This window comes from Lissotriton helveticus, chromosome 5_1 (genome assembly GCF_964261635.1).
Source record: "Lissotriton helveticus chromosome 5_1, aLisHel1.1, whole genome shotgun sequence".
Classification (NCBI taxonomy): Eukaryota; Metazoa; Chordata; class Amphibia; order Caudata; family Salamandridae; genus Lissotriton; species Lissotriton helveticus.
The window spans coordinates 694,602,764-694,625,241 of NC_136065.1; the positions used below are offsets into that span (position 1 = coordinate 694,602,764).

Sequence of the window (22,478 nt, forward strand, 5' to 3'; positions counted from 1 at the left end):
TATTTCTCCTTCTTCTAGTGCTGCCCCATCATTCCCAGCCTTCTTTTTCGCCACCGCAGCCTTAGTGCCGCCGATTATTTTCGGAGCCATAGCCCCCCCTCGCCGCTTCTCTCTCTGCAAGCTCCGCGGGCTCCGTGAACTCCGCTCTCCCCGCCTCGCTCCCAGCCAGCTCCTTCCGCTCCATCCACCAGCACTCGCGTAGGTCCAGCGGCAGGAAGAAAGGATAGCCCAGACAAGCGCTGCTGCCTGCCTGAAACTGCTCGCCGACCCCTGCCAGAACACCCGACAGGTAAGGGCTACAAGCATCGAGACTTTCACCGATCATTGTCTGATTTAGGTAGTTGATGTACGGCTACATAGACGAGGTTTGAGATGCTAAACCATGTCCTCACTGCAACGCTGCGAACGGCCACCACTACGCGGCCGCCATCTTGCTTCTCCCCCTGGTTGCAAATTTCCTTATGTGTTTTCATGGCTGATTGCTTGTTTTTTATATATCAAGTTAATTTTTATAAGGGACTCATTTTCCAATTTCCTCTTCATTGTTGACAGTGACAGTTTGCTGCGTTAAAGTAATGTGTATTATTCATCTAATTCTGCATTGCTCTTCCTCTGGTCTTCATCCTGTGCCCACCATAGGTCAGTGAGACAGAAAGACCTGCATTTCAGTTGTGCCATGCCCCAGTGCATCCATCATTACTCCTCTTCGTAATGGACATGAAATACAATTAAATCTGCTCTCCACCCTAGATAATATAATGTGCTAGGCCTCTCCCTCCCCATGGCCTGCATGCAGAGTGCATTATGGTTATATTGTGTTGGAAAATCAAAGTTAGCAAGCATTTTCAATGCCAGTAGGTCTAGGTTTAATGTGGTAACACAAGCAGCATAGTAAGACCATTAAAGCTAGACAAAAAACGAGAGGCAGCTTATATCACAGTTCTTTTGATTTCATTACAAACGTGTTTTGTTTAAGGCAAATAAAGGTTTGACGCCACCAGTTTCAAGCTAGCCTGGCTGATAAGGGGTGATGTCCCGAAACCGGTCCCAGGATGCTTTTTTGCCGGTTCAGGGAGAACCTGGCCTGGCAGTTCGGGCTATACTGTTCCCATGGGGCACGGGGTCAAGGCTGATTTGCATATGGCTGGATCCTAACTGGAAACTCAGATCTGTGACTGGGGTAAATGTTTGACAATGTTCAACATTCTGTCTATCATCTTTTTGTGTTGCATTGATGGCAAGTGAACCTTAATTACACTAATTCTTTAGTTTCTATAGCATAGAAAGAAGGCAAGGACTAATAAAGCAGCCTTACCACGCAATATTCTTCCAACATACAAGCAAAATGAGGACTATATTGGAGACAAGGGAGCCTTCAGAATATATAAAATTTCGTTGCTATCAAAGGGGAGGAAACATCAATACATGATTCCTGTGGCACTTTTGAGCAGTCACTGGGAGGAATATGCAGTCAGGGAATTAGAGGCAAATGGTGGATAGAAGGCCAAGGAGTGCACTTAGGGTAAGCAGAGTCGGGCGGGCTGGAGAAAGAAGAGGATGGATAGCGCATGAGAAACACATGGAAAAGAGAATTTTAAGGAGGGAGTAACGAGTGGTGGTGGTGGGTATGGGACTGAGGCACATATGTGGGTAAGGAAGACAAGGAGATGAGAGGAAGAGAAGAACGAGATGTGGTGGTAACCTGGTGGAACAAGGAGCACACAACAAAGGAAGTGGAGCAGAAGGGAGAAAGGAAGAGCAAGAGACATTGGACTGACGGAAGAGTGCCAACAGGAGAAGACCGAGAGGCCTATAGTTCTAAAGAAGTCCTTCATGATCTTTGTGCAAGCTCTGCATTGCAGGTGGAAAGATACACCATAAAAAAACACTATCATCCGGAGAAACAGAGATAGTCCACCTCTTGTGAGCCAAGATGTGAGTTGCAAAGTCTCGAGTCAATGACTTAAAGAGGATGATCAAAAAAGCCATTTAGTGAAGGGGATGGACCTAGAGCCGAAAAGTCTATTTGGACAGCTGTACTATCAACTCATAACTAAAAACTGCAGTGTACCTCATTGGGATCTAGTTGTTAATAGCAGGCTCGGGTTGACAATTCTCTGAGCTCTACTTACACACTAAATGGAAAGTGCAAACATTAAGCCTTTTAGATACCCAGGCAGATTCCCCAGAGGAATATAAGCAGTGGTACACGCCACACTTTCAAACTGCATAGTGGGTGTTCTCATCAGCCTACATTCACAAATGCTGATACAGGAACCCTTAAACGTGTGTTAATACCACCAGATGTACTTAGATTAGAACAAACCAAGAAGTGGCCAAATGTCCATGTGGGTGTTTTTGACCACCTGTACGTGCAACAAACTACTCACAAAATATACAGCATCTGGGACTTGTTTCAACAAGCAGGGAGCAGTGTCATATTTGATATTTTTTGGAATGTTTCTTTTCACGGAAATAACTATTTTATTCACGATCTTATAATTACAGGCACCTGTTTGAGTTAAAGGAAGAGGACGAAGCTTGTCGACGAGCCCTAAGTCGGGGAACATTTTACCTCTTTCACCGCCTCACCCCTTTCCTGGAAAAAGTGGGAAACAAGTACTCCGCACCACAGATTTATGGTAAAGGTAAGCAGGCCTTTCAAGCTAATACAGTTATGAACATTGTGGACACAGTATGCAGAAATAGCAGAGACCGCAGATTTTTAAAATGAATTTGTACGGAGGAAAGTATTTTTTGTAATTATTCTAAAGCAGGACAAATAGCTCGTCTTTGACGCAAATATATTTATATTGTGTGATTAAGAGCTTGTAGTGTGATTTGTTGGGAATCAATATAAAAGTTTGATATTTTTATGATATATCAAAATAGTGAGACACTTGTTCCTAAAATGTGTGTAGAGTGTGATATGGAGTTGATCTCTTCTTCTTGGGAAAATGCACTATTTTTTATTGACTGTAGGACTCAAGAGGTGTTAAGTCTACTCTCAACGGTGGCAGGTTCTCTGTAACAAACCTCCAGTCGCGTCGCCGCATCACATACAAATTCAGCTCTTTAATCTGCTATAAACGTAGCACACTAGATTCCGCCTGCTGTACATTGCTGCTCACTTCCAGGTAGGACCTTTGGGGGGAAGCGACCCCATTCAGCAGGCTCCTGTATTGGCGACAACATGGTAACTCGCAAACATTTCACGGGGGGTGGCCATAAAGTACTATCTGTGACATGTCCGATTGCTGCACCTATGCCAGCAATGCTAGGGTCGGGGGGGGGGGGGGGTGAAAAGTGGGAGTAGGGGGACGCAAAGCACATAAATGGTGTGGACAACAAACTGAGCCTTCATGTGACTTCTGCCTGCTACCTACCCTCTATTTTCATGCACCAAGAATTAAAGTCAAACCTTTAACTTCTAATGTAAAATGTGAGAGGGAAAGAGATACTCATCTGGTGGCTGAATTGCAAAATGTGAAACCAGAAAACGTGGCAACTGTCCTAGCTTCCCCACCTGACGAAATTGTGTGATCCTAAGCAATTGGTTAATTTCACTTTGCTTCCTATTTCTTCATTACCACAAATGAGAGCCCCTTAAAACATACGAGTTCAGGATGTGTGTGCACAAAACATTCCCTTGTGTTTTAATTAATAAACTATAATGTTGTTCAAATTATATAACAATCAAGGCTACACACAAGGTGCACCTGATAAATGACTTGCCTCTTCGTTCACCGATGGCATTATTTTCAGAATGGGGGCGGCATGAATGTTTCCAAGATCATGCTTGAAAACTATTACGGCTAATAAATGCCTCTCAATGCAGTGATCCGATCTACTAAGGTAAAACGCTCATGCATGTTAATAAAATGAACTCTCTGCAAACGCCAAAAAATTGTATCATGTTTTTACTTGTTTAGTGTAAGATGTCTTTAAAACTAAAGGTGTTCCTAAATATAAGTGTTCTAGGGCACCTTCTTTTCTTCTTTACCACAACTTTAGTTGTTCCTGCTCTGTCAAGTGAGCAGCAGCCCAGTGCTGCTGTTCACCAGGCGGTACAAAAGGGGGTGGTGATGGACGGAGCATCTGAACCAATCAAACACTCACACCCAGTCAACAGATCTGGGTTTAATCCATCACCATTCTTTAGCCCACTCTGCCACCCCAGTTCAGACATGGCCATATGCAAATCAGTCTGACCCTGTGCCTCATGGGAACAGTCCAGCCCGAACTGCCAAGCCATGCCTTCCCTGGACCGGATTCAAGCTTCCGAGGACCGGTTTCTGGCATTTCAGCCGTCTTCAGCCCGGCTTGCTTGAATCCAGTGGCAAAGTGAGCAAGGGACTCACGTCTGAGCATACCCTGCCAACTTATGGCGAACATGACGGTACAGTCAGTCAGTCAGTCAAATAGCACTTTATTTCGATTAATAAAAATCATAAAAGCAGTCACAAAAGTGCATTATACAAAAATATTAAAAACGTTAAATTATTATCAAGATTAATATACAGTATTATATTTATGATGCATAAAAGTTACACAGAGACATTTAGTGAAAAATAGGCATATCTAAGGGTTAAAAATACCAAAATTCATTAACAGAGGGAATATTATAATCACTTCTCCAAGTCTCTAAATACCACTCTCTTGTTTTTATTACGTACAGCAGCCACCAGGAAACTAGCAACCCCAAACATCACTTTCGGAGTGCCTAACAGTTGCAAAAACATCAGTGCTGGTTTAACTTGGGTAAACCCTGCTTCTCTTAACAGTGGCACTAGGTGTTGCTTTCTGATATCAGAATAGTGCTGACAGAACATAATAAAATGCAAAAGGGTTTGGGGAGAGACATTATCACAACTACAGGGGGGTGTAAGGTCTGGTTTCCCCCACACATATGAAGTACCCAGAGTATACTGTACTATATTTAGTCTGAATCTAATTAAGAGATGACGGTGATGTGGTATTGATACAATTCTGAGGTATAGTTCTAAATGTGGAGTGGTCTTTAAAACATAATTGGATCTAACATGAGGTTTGTTCATTTCCACATTTTCCCGCTCTTGCTCGTCCATCCTCATAAAGTTCATCTTTATCCACTCTAGATCCCTTTTTTGCAACAGATGCGGGGAATAATAAAGCTCTGGCCGTCCCAGTTTAGCAAAAACATCTCTAATGTAGGATAACCAGGGTATTTTATGTACTTTTTCAAGTGCCATTACATCTTTTAAAATGGCGTAATTCAGTGAGATCTCCTCGTTTATCCAGGTCTTAGCCCAACACATTATTGGGGCTAAACGTATGAGATCGGAGATGTAGCTCAGTCCCAACTCAGTATGTAATGTAAACACAGGCGTGGATTGAGGGACAGCTAACAGGGTCCTTAAAAACTTGTTCTCAATTTTTTGTAATTTATCCTGTTGCAAATAGCCCCATAGTGAGGCCCCGTACAGCGCTATAGATAGGCATTTGGATTTGTAAATAGATAAGAGTGCCTCCATAGGCCTAGATCCCAACCGCCTTGCAAAGTCCATTACAGCAGAGGACGATCTTGCAACCGCCAAGCACTTCGCATTTATTTGAGGCGCCCAGCTTCCCATTAGGTCAAAAATGACACCAAGATACGTAAATACTGGGACAATAGATAGAACTACACCATTACATGAAAAGGGCAATGTTTTGTGTGTCTTCAGCCGTTTTCCAACCACCATGACGTGGGATTTCTTACTATTCACCCTCAGATCCAATGATTCCATAAAGCCACCAAAAGAATCTAAAAGTCTCTGCAGTCCCAGTCCTGTGCGGGCCAGCAGTACCGCATCGTCTGCATAGAGGAGGACCGGAACTGCAGAGTTACCCACATGGGGGGTGTCCTGGGTGGCCGTTTCCAGATGTTTATCTAGGGAATTTATGTAGAGGGTAAAAAGCAGAGGGGCCAGGATACACCCTTGCCTTACCCCCCGCTTGGAGTCAAAGTGGCGGGTACACCCCCCTTCCCTGTTGACACGGATGTTCGCCTTCAACCCTCGGTGAAGAGTGTCTAGGAAATTCACCAAGGATATATCAATTCCCAGATTCTTCAGAATTTCCCAAAGTTTCCCCCGATTTACTAGGTCAAAGGCCGATGACCGGTCCATAAACCCCATATAGAGCATGCCATCCTTCGCCTGGGTATACTTACTAATGAGCATCTGCAAATTAAGGCATTGATCTAAAGTGCCTCTTTTTGCACGAAACCCATACTGAAGATTAGAAAGGACCCCTCCATCTTTCAGACAATCCTCCAGTTTTGAGAGGATCACTCTGCTCAAGATCTTAACGGCAGAGTCAATTAGGGAAATTGGTCTGTAACAGGAGGGGTCACTTCTCAGGCCTTTTTTAACACCGGTATTATAGTTGATGTGGACCAGGATGGGGGGAAGCCTTTAGTGCTGACTGAATTGAAAACATTTGTGAGGACCCTAGCCCATAGAGTAGGTTGAGTCCTATATAGGTCTCCTGGGACCCCTTCAGGGCCCGGGGCTTTATTTTTTGATGTATCCGCAATTGCCCTTTCAACATCAGCCAATTCAAATTGTAACGGTCGTGAACTATGTGTGAGTATGGGATCGGATGATGTAGTTATAGTAACATCCTCGTTGTCATAGATCTTACTAAAATGAGTTACCCATAGATCATCTGCAATCACACAGTCCAGGGCAGTTTTCTCTGTACTGGAGAAGTACGGATGGTTAATTATGCCCCAGAATTTGCCACTATCCTTCTGGATATCTGTTGAGCTAAGATCATTCCATGCTATGACTTTAATGGCCTTCTTCCTTGCAGCTACAGCTCGCTTATAATCGTTCCTCAGCCTAATTACAACCTCCCTGTTCCTTGGTTTCTGTTTCAAGGCACATAGTAATGCTTTATGTGCCCTGGAGCAATCACCATCAAACCAACGTGAGTGGTTGGATGCTAGAACCTTGGATTTGATTTTTAAGTCCTGGTTGACCTTATTACAGATGGAAATAAAGGCTTCAATGATGTTGGTTCCACAAGCCGTAATATCAAGACAGACCGCAAAATCTGCATCTGCCTCGATAAGTAGTTCTGACATAAACGAGTCGGGAACTATCTTAGCCCAATTAAGCCTCCTAAACTGATCTTTTGGTTTCAGGGTGTTTGAAGTCATACCAGTGGTATCTCGTCTAATTATTACATCCCCTAGATCTAGCTCCAGGATAAGGGGGTTATGATCGCTATATGCCGAGTCCTCAACTTTGTACGAGGTAACTACAAAAATCAGACCTACTGAAACAAATATATAGTCAATGATGGTACCAGACTCTCTCCCTTTAAATGTCGATATCCTCTCTTCACCCCTAAACCCATCTGCCTCAAAAAGGTTAAAACTAGCTAGCAATGCCTCCAGGGCTTCTCCCTGTTGGGTGTGTTCAAAATGTACGGCGGAGGACCCAACAGGGCCCATCTGGTGATCCGCTAAACAGTCCCATCTACAAGGGTGAATATTAAAATCTCCCATTAACAGGGTTTCGAATGAAGTGCTATGCAGACTTTTATATTCATCTAAAAAACGCTCTACAGCGCTGTGGTGAAAATTGCGTGTTTCTCTCTCTAAAGCATTGTAGAAATTAATTAACAAAATAGTGGTATGGTTGGGGCCATCCCATTCCACAATTAAAAGGTTATTAGAGGCAGAGTCAAGCTTTTTAAATGATCCTACCAGGTCTAATGAGGTCAGCAAGTGCAATCCTCCCTTGGGTCGACCTCCCAAGCCTGGGACAGCCTTCACAAAAAAGGAGGAGAAGCCATCTAGGCAAAAGCTATTATCCAAGTCCCAGGTTTCTTGAAAGGCTATTATATCATGGCCTTGAATGAAATTAATCCATGGTACATCATTACATTTATTTTTTAGACCTGCAATATTCCAACTTAAAATCTTTCGAGAGCTTCTACTACCTGACCTCAATCTTCTTTCCTCACTAATTGAATCATGATTAACTAGTCAATCATTTGTTTCCATATTTGTCAGTGTGATAAATCTATTTCCTAGGGGTATGTGTGTACTGCAATCAGTGACAGGGGGTGATTTTTTACTAAGGGGAACTGTATTCCAACCCCCCTTTCTTAGGTTAGCCTGTCTAGCCTGATATGAACAATTTGATATATGCGGCCTCCCTGTAGTAAAGCCTCTGGTGGGACGGGGGACCGGCCTATTATTCTGAATGTCAGTTTGGAGTGGATAAAAATAACCCAGTGGCAAAGGTCTGATACATGTACCCGTGAGTTCAGACCCATCCCAGAACATTCTGTTCGCAACATTGGGGTAATTAAAATGTATAACCACACAGTCCACTGGTAGGCATTTTGGCCGCCTGCCTACCCACTCTGCCCGCCTTGCTGAGATGATATTCTTAGAGATATCATCTCCACCACTACAAAATTGGGAACACCATGATTGTGCCCTAATCAGCAGATCATGTCCAGTTTCTTCCATTCCGGGTTTCAGGGGAGGAATTCCAGTTAGGACAGCTACTAAGGGTGCTGCATCTGGTGGCAGATTCAAAATACGGCTCTTATTCACAGTAGGTGTGCTGAGAGTAGTCGGTGGAAAGCTGGTCTTCTGGTCCCCTATGTAAGATTGTGCAGTTACAGGAGGACCAGACTGCCCACCTATGATTACCTGTGTATCTCTGGGCCCAATTTTATCCTCACAAATTTGCCCTCCGGGTATTTCATTTATTACACACGGGCTACAAAGTGTTTTAGATTTTACCCCGCCATCCTTCAAGATCATTGGCCTACAGGGATCTGCTTTATACTCCTTTATAAAGTTATCAATGTGTTTACATTTGTCCAATAGTTTGTGTACACAGGAGTTTAAGGTGTCAACAATATCCTTGGCAATGGCTACAAGAGCCGGCTCCAAACGAGACTCAAACAACCCCTCCACTATGTCAGCCAAGTGGTCCAAGGACCTTTTATCGTTTGTATTCAGTTCGACTCTATCAGGTAGGTCCAGACCCGGAGTAGATTTGTTAATCCTGCTGTCCTTTTTTACGTGCCTGCTTTCTCCCTTCTTCCCCTTGCAGTCTCTATGCTCTCGAACTGGTACTTGTCCAGGATTATCTTGAACCATAGGCGGTGATTCTTGAGGGGGTATGAGAGCCTGAGGTGGGTGCGTGATGACAACAGCAGGCTCAAGAGGGATAGGGAGGACACGGGCAGGTGATAGTGCCTGGTCTAACACAGTAGGAGATGTGTCTGTAGCACCCAGGCCTAACTCCTTTTCGGCAATGGCTATTTCCTCATTTAGAGCCCCCACGGCAGAGGTGAGGTAAGAGATTATCGTATCCTGTTTCTTAGCCACCTTTGCTTTCTTACCTTCGCAGTCTTGTTCCTGTCTCAATAGCTTGCGTTTCCCCATATTAGCGACCAAGGGTTATGGCCTGTCCTGTCCTCTGCTGTCTCCGGACGGCCACAGACGGCCCGCCCTCTGCCCGGGCTCCGCCCGGCGCCGCCCGCGCGCGTCCGCGGAGGAAGCCCGCAATCTTTGAGCGCCTCCGGGCGCGCTGGACCAGGAAGTGGGCAGATCAAGCCCCAAAGCCCACTGGGAGCTGTAGTCTCCCCCCGCTGCAGCCGTGCGGTGTTGCGAGCATCGGCGGCGGGGGAGAACAAACAGCGTCAGGGGCCCAGTGGTGATGTCTCCTGCTGCTGATCCTGGTAGGTTCTGCCTCCCTTGCCTTTCTGGCGGTGTCCCCACTCCACCGAGGGAGCCCGCGATCTTTGAGCGCCTCCGGGCGCGCTGGACCAGGAAGTGGGCGGATCAAGCCCCAAAGCCCACTGGGAGCTGTAGTCTCCTCCCGCTGCAGCCGTGCGGTGTTGCGAGCATCGGCGGCGGGGGAGAACAAACAGCGTCAGGGGCCCAGTGGTGATGTCTCCTGCTGCTGATCCCGGTAGGTTCTGCCTCCCTTGCCTTTCTGGCGGTGTCCCCCATGACGGTACAAAAGGGGGTGGTGATGGACGGAGCATCTGTACCAATCAAACACTCACACCCAGTCAACAGATCTGGGTTTAATCCATCACCGTTCTTTAGCCCACTCTGCCAACCCAGTTCAGACATGGCCATATGCAAATCAGTCTGACCCTGTGCCTCATGGGAACAGTCCAGCCCGAACTGCCAAGCCATGGGGGCCTCAATTAGGTAGTGGCCATGTTGTAATGGCTGTTTCCCCTCTGACAGTGGGAGCATCTCTGATCCCTGGAGATCAGTGCCGTCAGACTGCTGTGTAGAACAATACACCATCACTAGTTTAGCGGAGAAGGAAGATCTCTTTAATTCGGTTAGTCATGAGTCGCCAGCCTTAAGAGGCAGCTCCCCCGGTGAGCCTCCACTTCTACCACATCGTACCTTACCTAAACTCCACCACCCGATGCCCAAAAACTGCCTTGAGAAGCCCACCTTAATCTGCTCTTTAACTACCATTTCTCGCCAACTCTGAGGCCCATGATGCTGTAAGTGTATACATCTGCAGTGGTAACCTTAGCGGTAGGCAAGCCACTAAAGTCTTGAAACGATGGCCTGCTTGTGGCTTAGCTCGAGGTCCTGTTGAACCATACTGCCCAAATAGTGCCGGATTTTCATGTGTCTTTTGCATGACATGAAAAATAAAGCATTACACTTTGTTGTAAAAAAACCAAGCGTGGAAGAAATGCCTATTTACTGGCTGAATTGTACAAACGGAAACCAGAAAATCTGTCATTAATCCCCGTTCTCCCGCTTGACCAAAGTGTGTGATCCTTCACAAATGTTTTATTTCTCTTCGCCTCCTTTTTTGTCTTTGTGATATGTGAGAGCTCCTTGAACGTCATTGAATTCATTATGTGCACTGTGCAGAAAATGCTCTTGCTTTTGATTTAATAGACTATAATATTGCTAAATGGATATTAAGAATGTAGGTCAAATACAAGGAGCACATTACAACTTACTTGTCACAGTTCACTGGAGGTGGGCGAGCCAACAAATTATCAGGAAGAGCCAGAGCCGAGCCAAGAGTCTGGCTAGGATTTTAGAGCCCATGCAGGAGCCAGCCATAAAAATATTTCCTACGTAAATCATACAACAACCATCGCATAAAATATGGTAAAGTCTCTTCAAAATTCATAAGTTTATTGCTTTAACATGTGGAAACCTTAATTTTAATAATGTACACTGCACTGAGAAGTACTTATTAAAAGTGATACAGTCTCCCAACCAAATGTTTGTGTGTCGAAGGATTTTATTCAAGGTAGCTTCGTTGAAAGAAAATATTAATAAGAAAATTAAACAATCACAGCTTGAAGGTTTCAGCAAGGTCTTCTCTCCTTGTTCCTTATCCTCAGTAAAGAAGAGGGCATTAGATTAGTGGTTGTGTCCTTATGCTGTTCCCGTCGCCACACTCACATGCTTGTTTGAGGCTGGGCTGTGTCCCTATTTATATAGCATGAGAGAGGTCTCTTTTTCTTCAGCCCAGGGGACCGTGAGTGACCTGAGTGTCCCACGGTCTTCCCTCCCACCACTGCCTAAAACAATAATGATAGACCGGCACTTGCCTGAATCGACGGCCCTCCGGGGTCATGGCAGGGTTCGTCTTGGCCTTCTCTGCCTCTCCTGGGCCCTCAAGAACTGCTTAGTGATCTTCCCTCAATCCTTGACAGTGTTCCTCACAGTCGGATTTCAACAACAGCAAAAACACACAAGATGATGGACGGAATGTTGCACAATGGCAAAACATTCGCCCCCAGTCACAGATCTGGGTTTTGCTGTTCACCCTATGTGGGAAGGGTGTGCCCAGACGTGGGTCCCGTGCTCACTACGCCACTGGAGTTAAGCTATCCTGACTGATGAAGGCTGATAGCCAGAAACCGGTCCTAGGATGCTTAATTCCGGTCCAGGGAAGACATGGCTTGGCAGTTCGGTCTGGACTGTTCCCATGAGGCACAGGGTCAAGACTGATTTGCATATGGCCATGTCTGAACTGGAGTGGCCTGGTGAGCAAAATAACAATGGATTAAACCCAGAGCTGTGACTGGGGGTGAATCTTTTGCCACTGTGCAACATTCCGTCCATTATCTTGTGTGTTTTGCTGTTCACCCTATGTGGGAAGGGTATGCCCAGACGTGGGTCCCGTGCTCACTACGCCACTGGAGTCAAGCTATCCTGGCTGATGAAGGCTGATAGCCAGAAACCGGTCCTAGGATGATTGATTCCGGTCCAGGGAAGACATGGCTTGGCAGTTCGGTCTGGACTGTTCCCATGAGGCACAGGGTCAAGACTGATTTGCATATGGCCATGTCTGAACTGGGGTGGCTTGGTGAGCAAAATAACGATGGATCAAACCCAGATCTGTGACTGGGGGTGAATGTTTTGCCATTGTGCAGCATTCCGTCCATCATCTTGTGTGTTTTGCGGGCCTCTAAGAGTGGCACAATAAGTGCTGCAGCCCTTAGAGGTCTTCCCTGGTCATAGTACCCTGGGTACCTGTGGTACCATTTACCAGGGGTTGACTTGTGGCCAGAGATGCCAATTGGGTTTGGGCTAGTTTTGGGGAAAGAACACAGGCCCTGATTGGCAGGGACCCAGGGCACATTAATTTAAAAGTGCATCGGTAGTCAGGCAAAAAGTGGGGGAGTTACTGCAACAGAAACCCAGCTTCTCACATTTATAAAGTATCACTTTAAATAAATGCCTCTCGATGCAGTGATATAATCTGATTAATAGGGTGAAACGCTTCTGCATGTCCAACAAATACGCTTTTTTTTAATTCTGGGGAGGCTGTGTCATAAAATAATGTTTGTTGCACGATGTACATGTCAAACATATTCTGTGCTCGAGCCCGTTCATGTGTTGGTTCGCCCCCCACTAGATTGGTCTTGTCATCTTGCTTGACACGGATTTGAAGGTCAGAAGGGTACCCACACATACTCGGTTAGGTGTGTTAAAACAACATATTCTGATGCAAACCATTTTCAGAGATCATGTGTGAGTAAGTGTAGGGATGCTCCCAACACAGGCAGGTAGCAGTTAAGTGTTTCCAAAACTAGGAGTAACTGCTCTGAATTGACCATCCTCGTCGCCAGTGTAATAAGGTGACACTGGAGTCAGATTGATAGAATACGTAGGAGGTATTTATTCAACAACCTCAGCCATCAAGACAGCAGCACCAACTGCCACTATCTAGAACCACCATGTACTAGGTTTCATGTCAGAACACCAGAACTGGAACCTAGATACATCATACAGAGCTCTGCTACACTACATGAGGATGTTTTCCCCTCATTTAGTCTGAACCCATGTGCATATATATATATATATATATATATATATATATATCTCAATATCATATTTTATTACGTTTTTCAGCACATTACAGACCATTACAATGTGCATGGGCACATGCTTCGCGATATTAAGAGGCTGAGAGTAGGATATATTTAAAACAGCGGGGACAAAGGCCTTGTGTCTTGCTCAATAGCCAGGACTGGGTGCCATCGCAGTACATCAGGGGGCACAAGTACAAGAAAAAAAAAACTGCTGAGCCACATTGAAAATGTAGAAGGCGACCAACAGGTTCATCCACATCATAGAAAATAATGTAAGCGCAGGAGGAAGGGGCAAGGTGGGCGGGAGCATTGTAATATATAAATGTGGTGTCAACAAGGGCAAGTGTGACTGTTGCAAATGCTGAATGTGATTTAGTTGGATGTGTCAGGTAAATCAGCAGCTCAAGGAGCGGCCTTAAAACAGGAACGCCACAAGATGTGCGTCAATGTAGTGGTACACTGAAAGTCCAGCTGCATCACATCAATCACTGCAGAGCCGAACACCTCGCATATATTACAGCTTTCATTCAGCTACAGATAATGTGCCCTTTTCAGTAAAGGTGGTCTCATTTTTTTTTTTTTTTTTACATTTGCCTTTTATATAACTTCCTGTGATTGTCGTTGATAACGTTTCGTGACACATTTCTTTTTGTGAAATTAAACAGGTTTGTTAGTAGTCAGTCAGTCCTAAGAATTTCGAAATCTTGAGAACACAGCAGGTTGCGAGATTGGTAAATTGTAGGTCGGGGTTAAAAATAGGATTCATTCTTCCAATGCTGTACCCCTGAGGTCATTTCAACAGCTTAGAACGAGCTGTATGTCCAAAGCAAGATTTGAAATAGGGTTGAATAAATGTAGTTGTTGATAGTTGGTCTACATCTTGAGACGAATAGACGGAAAGCTAGGAAGCGAAAGGGGTAAAGATTTTGAATCACTCTGAAAAATCTTACAATTAAAAATGCATACCGTCCTAACTAATGTTTTACTGTGTGAAGAAAAAGTTGTCCAGCTGCTCCAAACATTTTCGAGAATGATTTCCTGATGATTTTGTTGATATGAGTTTAATCACCAAGATTAATTTAGTAATAGAAGGGCAGCTATGGAGATCCCCGCTTCTCCGTAGCTGAGGTGACCGAGGCCCCACCCACCTGAGGGAAGACCACAGTGGAGAGAGGAATGGCGATGGCAGAACACGGAACGCTGTACTCTTCGTAGCGCTGACAGCACGTCTTTGAAGTCAGTGAGAGCGCTAATAATTCACCAGCCGAAGCCCGCAAGCTGACCGTGAGCCGCGCGCCGTGAACACGAGTGCAACATGAATTTCTTTGCAAGCTGAATCCACGGAAAAAACCTTCAATGCTGTAGAAGGCTACAGGACGCTGAGGGAGGCTAATCAAGGCGGAAGGCTGAGGCAGCGCACGCTGAGGTGGCGGAAGGCTGAGGACCGGGGGAGAAAAAAAATAAATAAATAAAAATCGCAGGATTCAGCCACGACCTGTAAGAGCCCTTAATGAGGCGAGCATTCGGTCCTGCCTTGTGAGGTTTTGCTATTTAAAGACACAACCTGAGCAGCAGACCCCCGTGGCTGGGTAACAGCTGTAACATTAGCTGAAAGAACATTTTTGCCTCAATAAGAACATTTCTGTAAAGGAGCTGGCTGTGGCACGGGAGTGGAGACGGATGGGTGGTGCGTAAGACCTAGTGATTTGGTGCTTTCCAGCAGTGAACTTAGCAGATCTGGAAAAGTGGTGATTCTGCAGGCAATTTGGAAACTCTGGGATGTTTTAAGGGGGAAAGAGTTTAAAAATACACAATAATACCCTACAAAATGTGAAGACACCTGAAGAAAGCTAATGCGGTAGCCAGGGTAGAGGTGGCGACCGAAATGAAAGCCAAAAAGCCCCTAGTACAAGCGCAAGGGGGGCTTCAGTAGTAAAAGCCTCTGGCGCTATGAGCCGGTCCGAGCTAAGTTCCAGCTCAGAGAGCTCTATAGAATAACAGTCGGAGCCTCAATCTGAGCCACAGTCACAGTCTGTACAAGCATGACCGCTATCGCAAGGGTAGGTCCCCACCCCCGCAACCAATGTTTCTTATGAGGCTTCTAAGGAACTGACCGGCGATGCCACGCCAGGACGTGATAAGGTAGAGACTAAGAACTGTAAGGATTTTCCTTTGTTCGCTAAAAAGAGTATTCAGCCTCCTGGGATTCAGGGTCCACCGGTAATAAGTACAGCCACAACAGCAACCCCAGAGGATGAGGATGAGACGACAACTAATCTCCTCGAAAGGCGGCATATCTCTCCACCTCCCAAGGTTTCGCCTGTAGTCATGACATCCTCTGGTACAATTGATCAATAGGAAGGAAACTCTTCGCTTTGTCCCACAAGTCCACCCGTTGCAGCCGATCACCAGCCTTATCTCGAGCAAGCCTCTGTTGCGGAAAACATCTTAAAACAGCAGCAGCTAGAGAGCTGGCATAAACTTCAAGATTTATCTGGTTTTGCAACAGAGAAGGGCTGGGATCTATCAAGCCAGAGGATTGAAAATCCGCAAGAGACGTCAGAGATCCCTTCCTCCGGGGCCAGCTCGCAGCAGATGGTAGTGGAAATATTGCTTAATCTCATACTGGAGGAACTCAGGGAGATGAGAAAATCCCAGGCACAAGAGATAGCCGCTCTTCATCTAAGACTGGCAAAAATCGAAGGATCTATTGCAGGCATACCAGCAAGGCTCGAAGAAGCTGAGTCTAGGATTGCTCACTTAGAAGACCAGATGAGCTCTACAGTACAGAACATCAATGAAGTAACGGCAGACAAGATCGCCCTTGAGACAAAACTGGAAGATCTGGAAAACTACTCACACCGATCAAATCTTCGAATAGTTGGAGTGCCCGAGGGGAGTGAGGGTACCAATACCCTTCATTGGATTGAAGCATTTATCAAACAAAAAGTGCTCCCGGACCATTCTGGGGATCTAACATTAACTCGGGCCCATAGGGTTCCGGCCCATTCCAATCCAAATTCCAAGTACCCTCGTTCAATTCTAGTCAACCTTTCTGATTATAGAATTAAAGAGAATGTTTTGACAAAAGCAATTCAGCAGAGTCAGTTTGCAATCGACGAGGGTACAAATTGCCAGATTTTCTCAGATATGTCAGCAGGGGCGGAGCGAAGACGCAAAGAAGTTGTGAAGCTATTTTTATTTAAAGCACAGGGGGTGCAGGCATCTATTGCACAGCAGTCGAAACTAAGGGCGCTCGTCAAAGGGAAGTTTCATTTACTCTCGCGGGTAGAGGAAGCCCAGGAGCTTCTGAGAGAAATCACTGTGCTTAGATGAATGTGTTTAAATCTAAGGTATTGAATTGAAGAAATGTTTGAATCTCTGTCCCTCTGGAGTTTTTCTTCTGTGTGGGGGGGGGGGGCTGGTCACTGAGGGTGCAGGAACAGGGCACCCCATTTAAGTAGGGAGGGGAAAATGTGGGTTGCAGGGCTGGAGGAGACCACATTTCTGGGGAGCGTTCTCGTGGTGAGGGGGAGTGGAGGTAGGGGTGGGGGGCGGATTAGTAAAAGCAGCAGCAAAATAATCAGTAGCAGGGACATTTCTGGAAAGATTGTTAGGACTGTGAGATCTTTGATGTTATTGGTACATTTTGTAGATACACTGTAAAAAATGATAAATAAGTGCTGTCTTATTTCAGTCAACATCAATGGGATATTAAACAAGCAAAAGTATTCTTGCAGGAAACTCATTTAAAAACCAATTCCCCAAAGCTATTCCTTCCCAGATTATTCTCGCATGTCTTTTTTGCCTCGGCGGGGCTGGCCAAAAGAGGAGTAGCTATATATATCTGCAGGGGGCTTCCTTGGGAATTTGGCCAAATTCGGAGAGATCCCCAGGGGAGGTGGATCTGGGTAGAGGCCAAATTAAATGGTACAACACTAAATTTTAGTAACTATTACAGCCCAATTGTAGATGACACTACAGCCCTACTTGGGCGGCGATTTTAATTTCATTCAAGATATAAAGAAAGATACTTCGAATAAAAATAGAAAAGAGCTGAAACCCAAAAAAAAAAAAATTGGTTGAAGTACTAAGACAGGAACATATTTTGATAGACCCCTGGCTCGATGCAATCCAACCAAGCTGGAATTTTCCTGCTACTCTAATCAATTTCATATGGCATCCCAAATTGATTTAATATCTCAATCCTTGGGCTATACAGGTATTGAAAGAGGGATAAATCCATTCTCTGACCACTCCCTTATTAAACTAGAAGTGGAGATTGAGGAATGCAGCAGGTCAAGATCCAGGTGGCAGATAGAGCGTCTCCTCACGCAGGACCCTCCATGGATGGCTGATACAAAAGAGTGGGTAGCTGAATTCTTCAAGATAAAGGATAATACAGCAGAAATCTTTTCAGTTTGGGGTGAGTTTAAGGCCGCCCTTCGTGGGTAGATGATTGCACTCGCAGCTGCTCAAGCTAAACAAAGGAGAGAAATAATCATTAAACGCCGGATGGCAGTAGAAAATGCAACGAAAATAAGAAATACTCAGCCTGTTGGGATGGGGGACGCCAGAGTTCAGCTAGAAAGGGCAAAGTATGAATTGAAGGAGTTTTTCGCAATTGAAGAGATAGCAAGCTCCACAACACATTAACAGCGAGTATATGAGGAGAGTCAAATGGTGGGCAAAATGATTGCAGGAACAACCAAAACTAAAAAGGAAGCAGCCATGATCTCTGACATTATGACCCCAAGACCAGAGCGTCTCTAATTAACAAAGATGGCACTGCCCAAGTTTTCTTAGAGCACTACTCGCAGCTATACACTACCAGATATGAGGCAGGAGTGGATCAAATTACCAGTTATTTTGAGGAGGTTAATCTTCCTACTCTTTCAGAGACACTAGCGGAACAGCTCCAGCTTGATATTTCTGAACAAGAAATTATAAATGTGGTAAAGTCTATTGCAAGGGCAAAAGCCCCGACGGGCTCTCAATCGAATTTCACAAAACCTTTTCCAAGGATCTGACTCCCTTCTTAGCGAAACTGTTTAATAATATCAAACAGGGAGGTAGTGCCTCCAAGTTTTAAGGCGTCCATATTGGTCAGCTTTGTTAAAAAGGGGAAAAACTGTAAGGATATCAATTTATACAGGCCAATCAGTCTGCTTAATGCAGACTTTAAAATATTAATGAAAATCTGGGCACAACGTTTTACCCCCATCGCACAGGCACTAATCCACTGGAATCAGACTGGGTTCGTTGCAGGGAGGTCTATGTCCACCACTACCGGGTTTTTAATTCAGGCCCTTGATTATGTGACTATTTATAAAATTCCAACTCTCATTGCGATGGTCGATGCCGAAAACGCGTTCGACTTGGTCAATTGGGATGCACTATTTTATAGTTTAGGAAAATTCGGCAACCCGGTCCAAATTTAAAGTATGTTGAGAAATATTTATCAAGGTGCCCAAGCCCGGGTTATAGTAAACAGGTACTCAATAGTGGAAATAAATCGTGCAACCAGACAAGGCTATCCGATGTCGCCAATACTGTTCACTTTTTTATCGAACCCTTGGCTGTAAGAATTTGCGGAAACCCCCAGATTAGAGCTCCAATTGGAGGGATGGCCAAATTGAAGCTTTTTTATGCCCGTACAAACTGAATTTGGAACAAGTTTTGGAAGAATTTAGTAAATTTGAACAAATTGGGGGATACAAAATAAACCAAAATATTACTGAGATTTTAATATTAAACGCTAATTGCAACTTTTTACCCCCTAAACTAAAAATCCAGGCACTGAAAAATGAACCAATCAGATATCTGGGCGTCTATGTTTCCAACCAAGTAGAACAATTATTTAGTCTGAATTATTTAGCCATGCGAAATAAAATTAAAAACCTATTGGATAAGTGGATCCTTCTACCTTTAACTCTTATCGGCTATGTCGCACTTTTAAAAATGCCTATCCTCCTCCTATTAATATTTCTTTTTATAAACTTGCCCTTAAAAATTAATTTCAAATATTTTAGAGAAATGGACTCAATTTTCAGGGAATTTGTGTGGAATAAGAAGGCCTCCAGGGTTAAATTGCCCATATTACAGCTGGAAATAAATCAAGGGGGTTTAGCCCTACCAAATATCCGAACGTATTATGAAGCAGCTATTTTACAGCACGTCTACTGGAACCTAATGGTCGGTTAGACATATTTTTTCTTGAAAGGATGATTCGTGAGTCCGGCACACAAATCCCAATTTTTTTTAAAACATCCAAACTACCTAAAAAGTCCTGTTATAAGGCAATTCACGACTACTCCGAAAGATTGCAGTCGTTTTTTAAACAAGCAGACTCCTCAGGGTTTCTTTTTTTGAAGCTAGAGGAATGTAAAACTTACGGTCTGCAGATTCATTCCAGCCGGCTCAAAAGATGGAAGGACAGTGGCTTTGAGGACCGGGCCATTTCTTAATTTCCAAGACAGTGATCTAATGGCATGACGTTCAAAGTAGATTTGACAATCGAAACAAGCTGGGGTTTTTGGAGTACTTGCAGATCATACATTTTATAAAAAAAATATAATCTACTGTCAAGTGCAGGGCTCGAAAAATCAAAAAAATGGTACTAGTTCTGCAGGACTAGTACCTTAAAAAATGTCCTCGACCTAACTGCAACCTACTTGACCTCCGTCTGTGAAAGCGGAGCAAATGTGACAAGATAACAAGATTTAAAGGCAGCTTTATTGCTCATTAACTGTGTGAGCAATGAAAATGCCTTTAAATCTCGTTATCTTGTCACATTTGCTCCGTTTTCACAGACAGAGGACAAAAGTTGGTGTTTTCCTACTCGCCAGAAAAGGCGAGTAGGACCTAAAAACAGCTCGACCTTGTTAAATTTAGCTCGACTATGCAAGCGGTCGAGTGGAATTTTCGAGCCCTGAAGTGGTATGCCATGCAATCAAGTCAACCCTTTATATACGGCAAAATTAAAGGGGGTAGGAAATTGGTACTCTCTGTTGATAAAATGTATAGCTCTCCCCCTGGTTGAGGAATTTCTGGGAAAAGGAACTCGGGAAACTAACTGCTCCATCTCTCCCCACGAAAGGCAGTTAATATCCAAGGTAGGAAGCAAGGCCCTGAGAGCAGCCAATTTTAAAAGAATGGCCTTCTTGTTGCGGTGGCTGGCCTATTACACCCCGAAAACGTTAAATAAATGCCATGCGGAAGTGGACAATAAATGTTTTCGATGCCAGTCTCAAGGTGAGGGAGACTGGCTACATATATTCTAAACGTGTTCAAAGCTTGAAGTTTTTTGGCGTAAGATCATCTCTGCAATAAGCCAGGCAATTAAAAAGAAGCTCGACCCGGAGGCAGAAGTATCACTTTTCGGTTTTACTAAGGCAAGGTCAGATTTGACCAAAGTGGAAGAGGCGTATATTGCAATCTGCTCTATTGTAGCTCGTTCTTTAATTCTCCAAAATTGGAGATCTGAAGAGGTACCATCCTATCTTAAATGGGTGAACAAAATACAATGGATAAGGAGGTTTGAAGAAGCTTATGCTAAGCGGGTAGGGGCAACAAAAAAGTTTACAGTGGTTTGGAGGTTTTTTGATAATTGGGAAACAATGACAAACATTTAGCACTTTAGCACAATGCACTTGATGTCCCTATATTTAAGGGAAAGTACGATTGCACTTTAATGTCACAATTTTTAGCACAGGCAGAAGGTTTTTAACATTTATTAATGGATTTTCTTAATTGTATAGTCCTATATCTGAGCGAAGGTGCAATTGTATTTTAATGTTGTTTCCCCTCCAAAAAATAATAAGTTATAACTGTTTGGAAGCCTTTCTTGTATTTGGGAAACAACAATATGAATTTAGATCCCCTCAACTCATTGCACTTTAATGTAAACAGTGTTTGTTATAATGCCTAACAAGAGGCAGTTTGAATTTAAAGCACTTTAGGAGAAATTCTTTTCTGGGTTTGACAGCTAAATTATGAGGCAGTTTTAAATGATTACATGGGTTTGCTGGACTCCCGCTATGTCTTTTTAAGTATGTTGATTAATTGGTATGTCTATTTACTCTACATGGGTTTCTGTTGACAATTGAATAAGAAAGTGTATCAGTGTAAATTGTCGATGTTTTTTATTTCGGATGATCAACTTTATCATAATGTTGTCATGTATTTTGCTCTGCTCTACAAAAATAAAAAAATAAAAAATATTTAGGAAAGATTAATTTAGTAACACTTCGGTCTTATATTTCATAAGGCATAACGGCAATTGCTTACTTGTTTCATTTGTGTTGTGATGCAGCCCAGAAAAGAGTAAAACATCTTTACAAGTAATATCATGTACACAGTGATCCAGAGACCATGTCTTTACAAAACAAAAACAACCCAGAGAGGTCAAAGTTCGTAATAGAAATCTTCAAAGTGTTTCGACCAAGTTTACATTGCTGATTAACATATCAGTAATAGTACTACAAATGTACTGATCCAATTTTGTTAAGGCTTTTATTTTTGATGCCTCAATTTACAGTTAAACGTCACAATGGTTCATTTTGAGGTTAGGGCCAGATTAGGCAGTTCCCTGGGGGACTAGCAGCCGGTATTTTAAGTTTGACAGTAGTGGTTGAAGTGGTTAGAGAAAGGAATGGGAACTTTACTATAGGGGTTGGATCAGTGATAGTGGGGACGCGGCTGGAGATCTGGCTAAAACAACTAGATATTAGACAATTATCTTGTTGGTCTTTCAGCTTCAGGCAAATAGATACAAAATATAAACACAACTGAAATGAAAAATAAATGCATAAGAGTGCATTAGTGGGAAATGCACTCTTATAGAAGCTCAGTTGGTTAATGTGATCGCTGCAGATGTCTGTTTGGAGCCCAATGGTTGTAATATAGGCTTAAGCGTAGCTTCCCTCTATTGGCCAGATAATTGGATATATCTGCGCCCGTGATATCTGGCATGTTTGTTAGCATTCTTTATGGCGACATAGCTCATACCTTCCTTGAACAAGTTTTCTATTGCCAAGACGAGCATCGCCACAGCTTTATGCCTTTATCTATTCCACGGATTGGCCATTCCTTCATATATT

General features: G+C 43.9%; 1 protein-coding gene across 2 annotated transcripts in view; it reads left to right on the forward strand.

The window, feature by feature from the left end:
* NUDT13 (nudix hydrolase 13) overlaps positions 1-22,478 on the forward strand; it is a 632,694-nt gene that overhangs the window by 307,328 nt on the left and 302,888 nt on the right. For both annotated transcript variants that reach the window (XM_078643092.1, XM_078643093.1), the window contains one exon: positions 2,509-2,648. In XM_078643092.1, the coding sequence (XP_078499218.1) occupies positions 2,509-2,648 (140 nt within the window). The remainder of the gene's footprint in view (positions 1-2,508; positions 2,649-22,478) is intronic.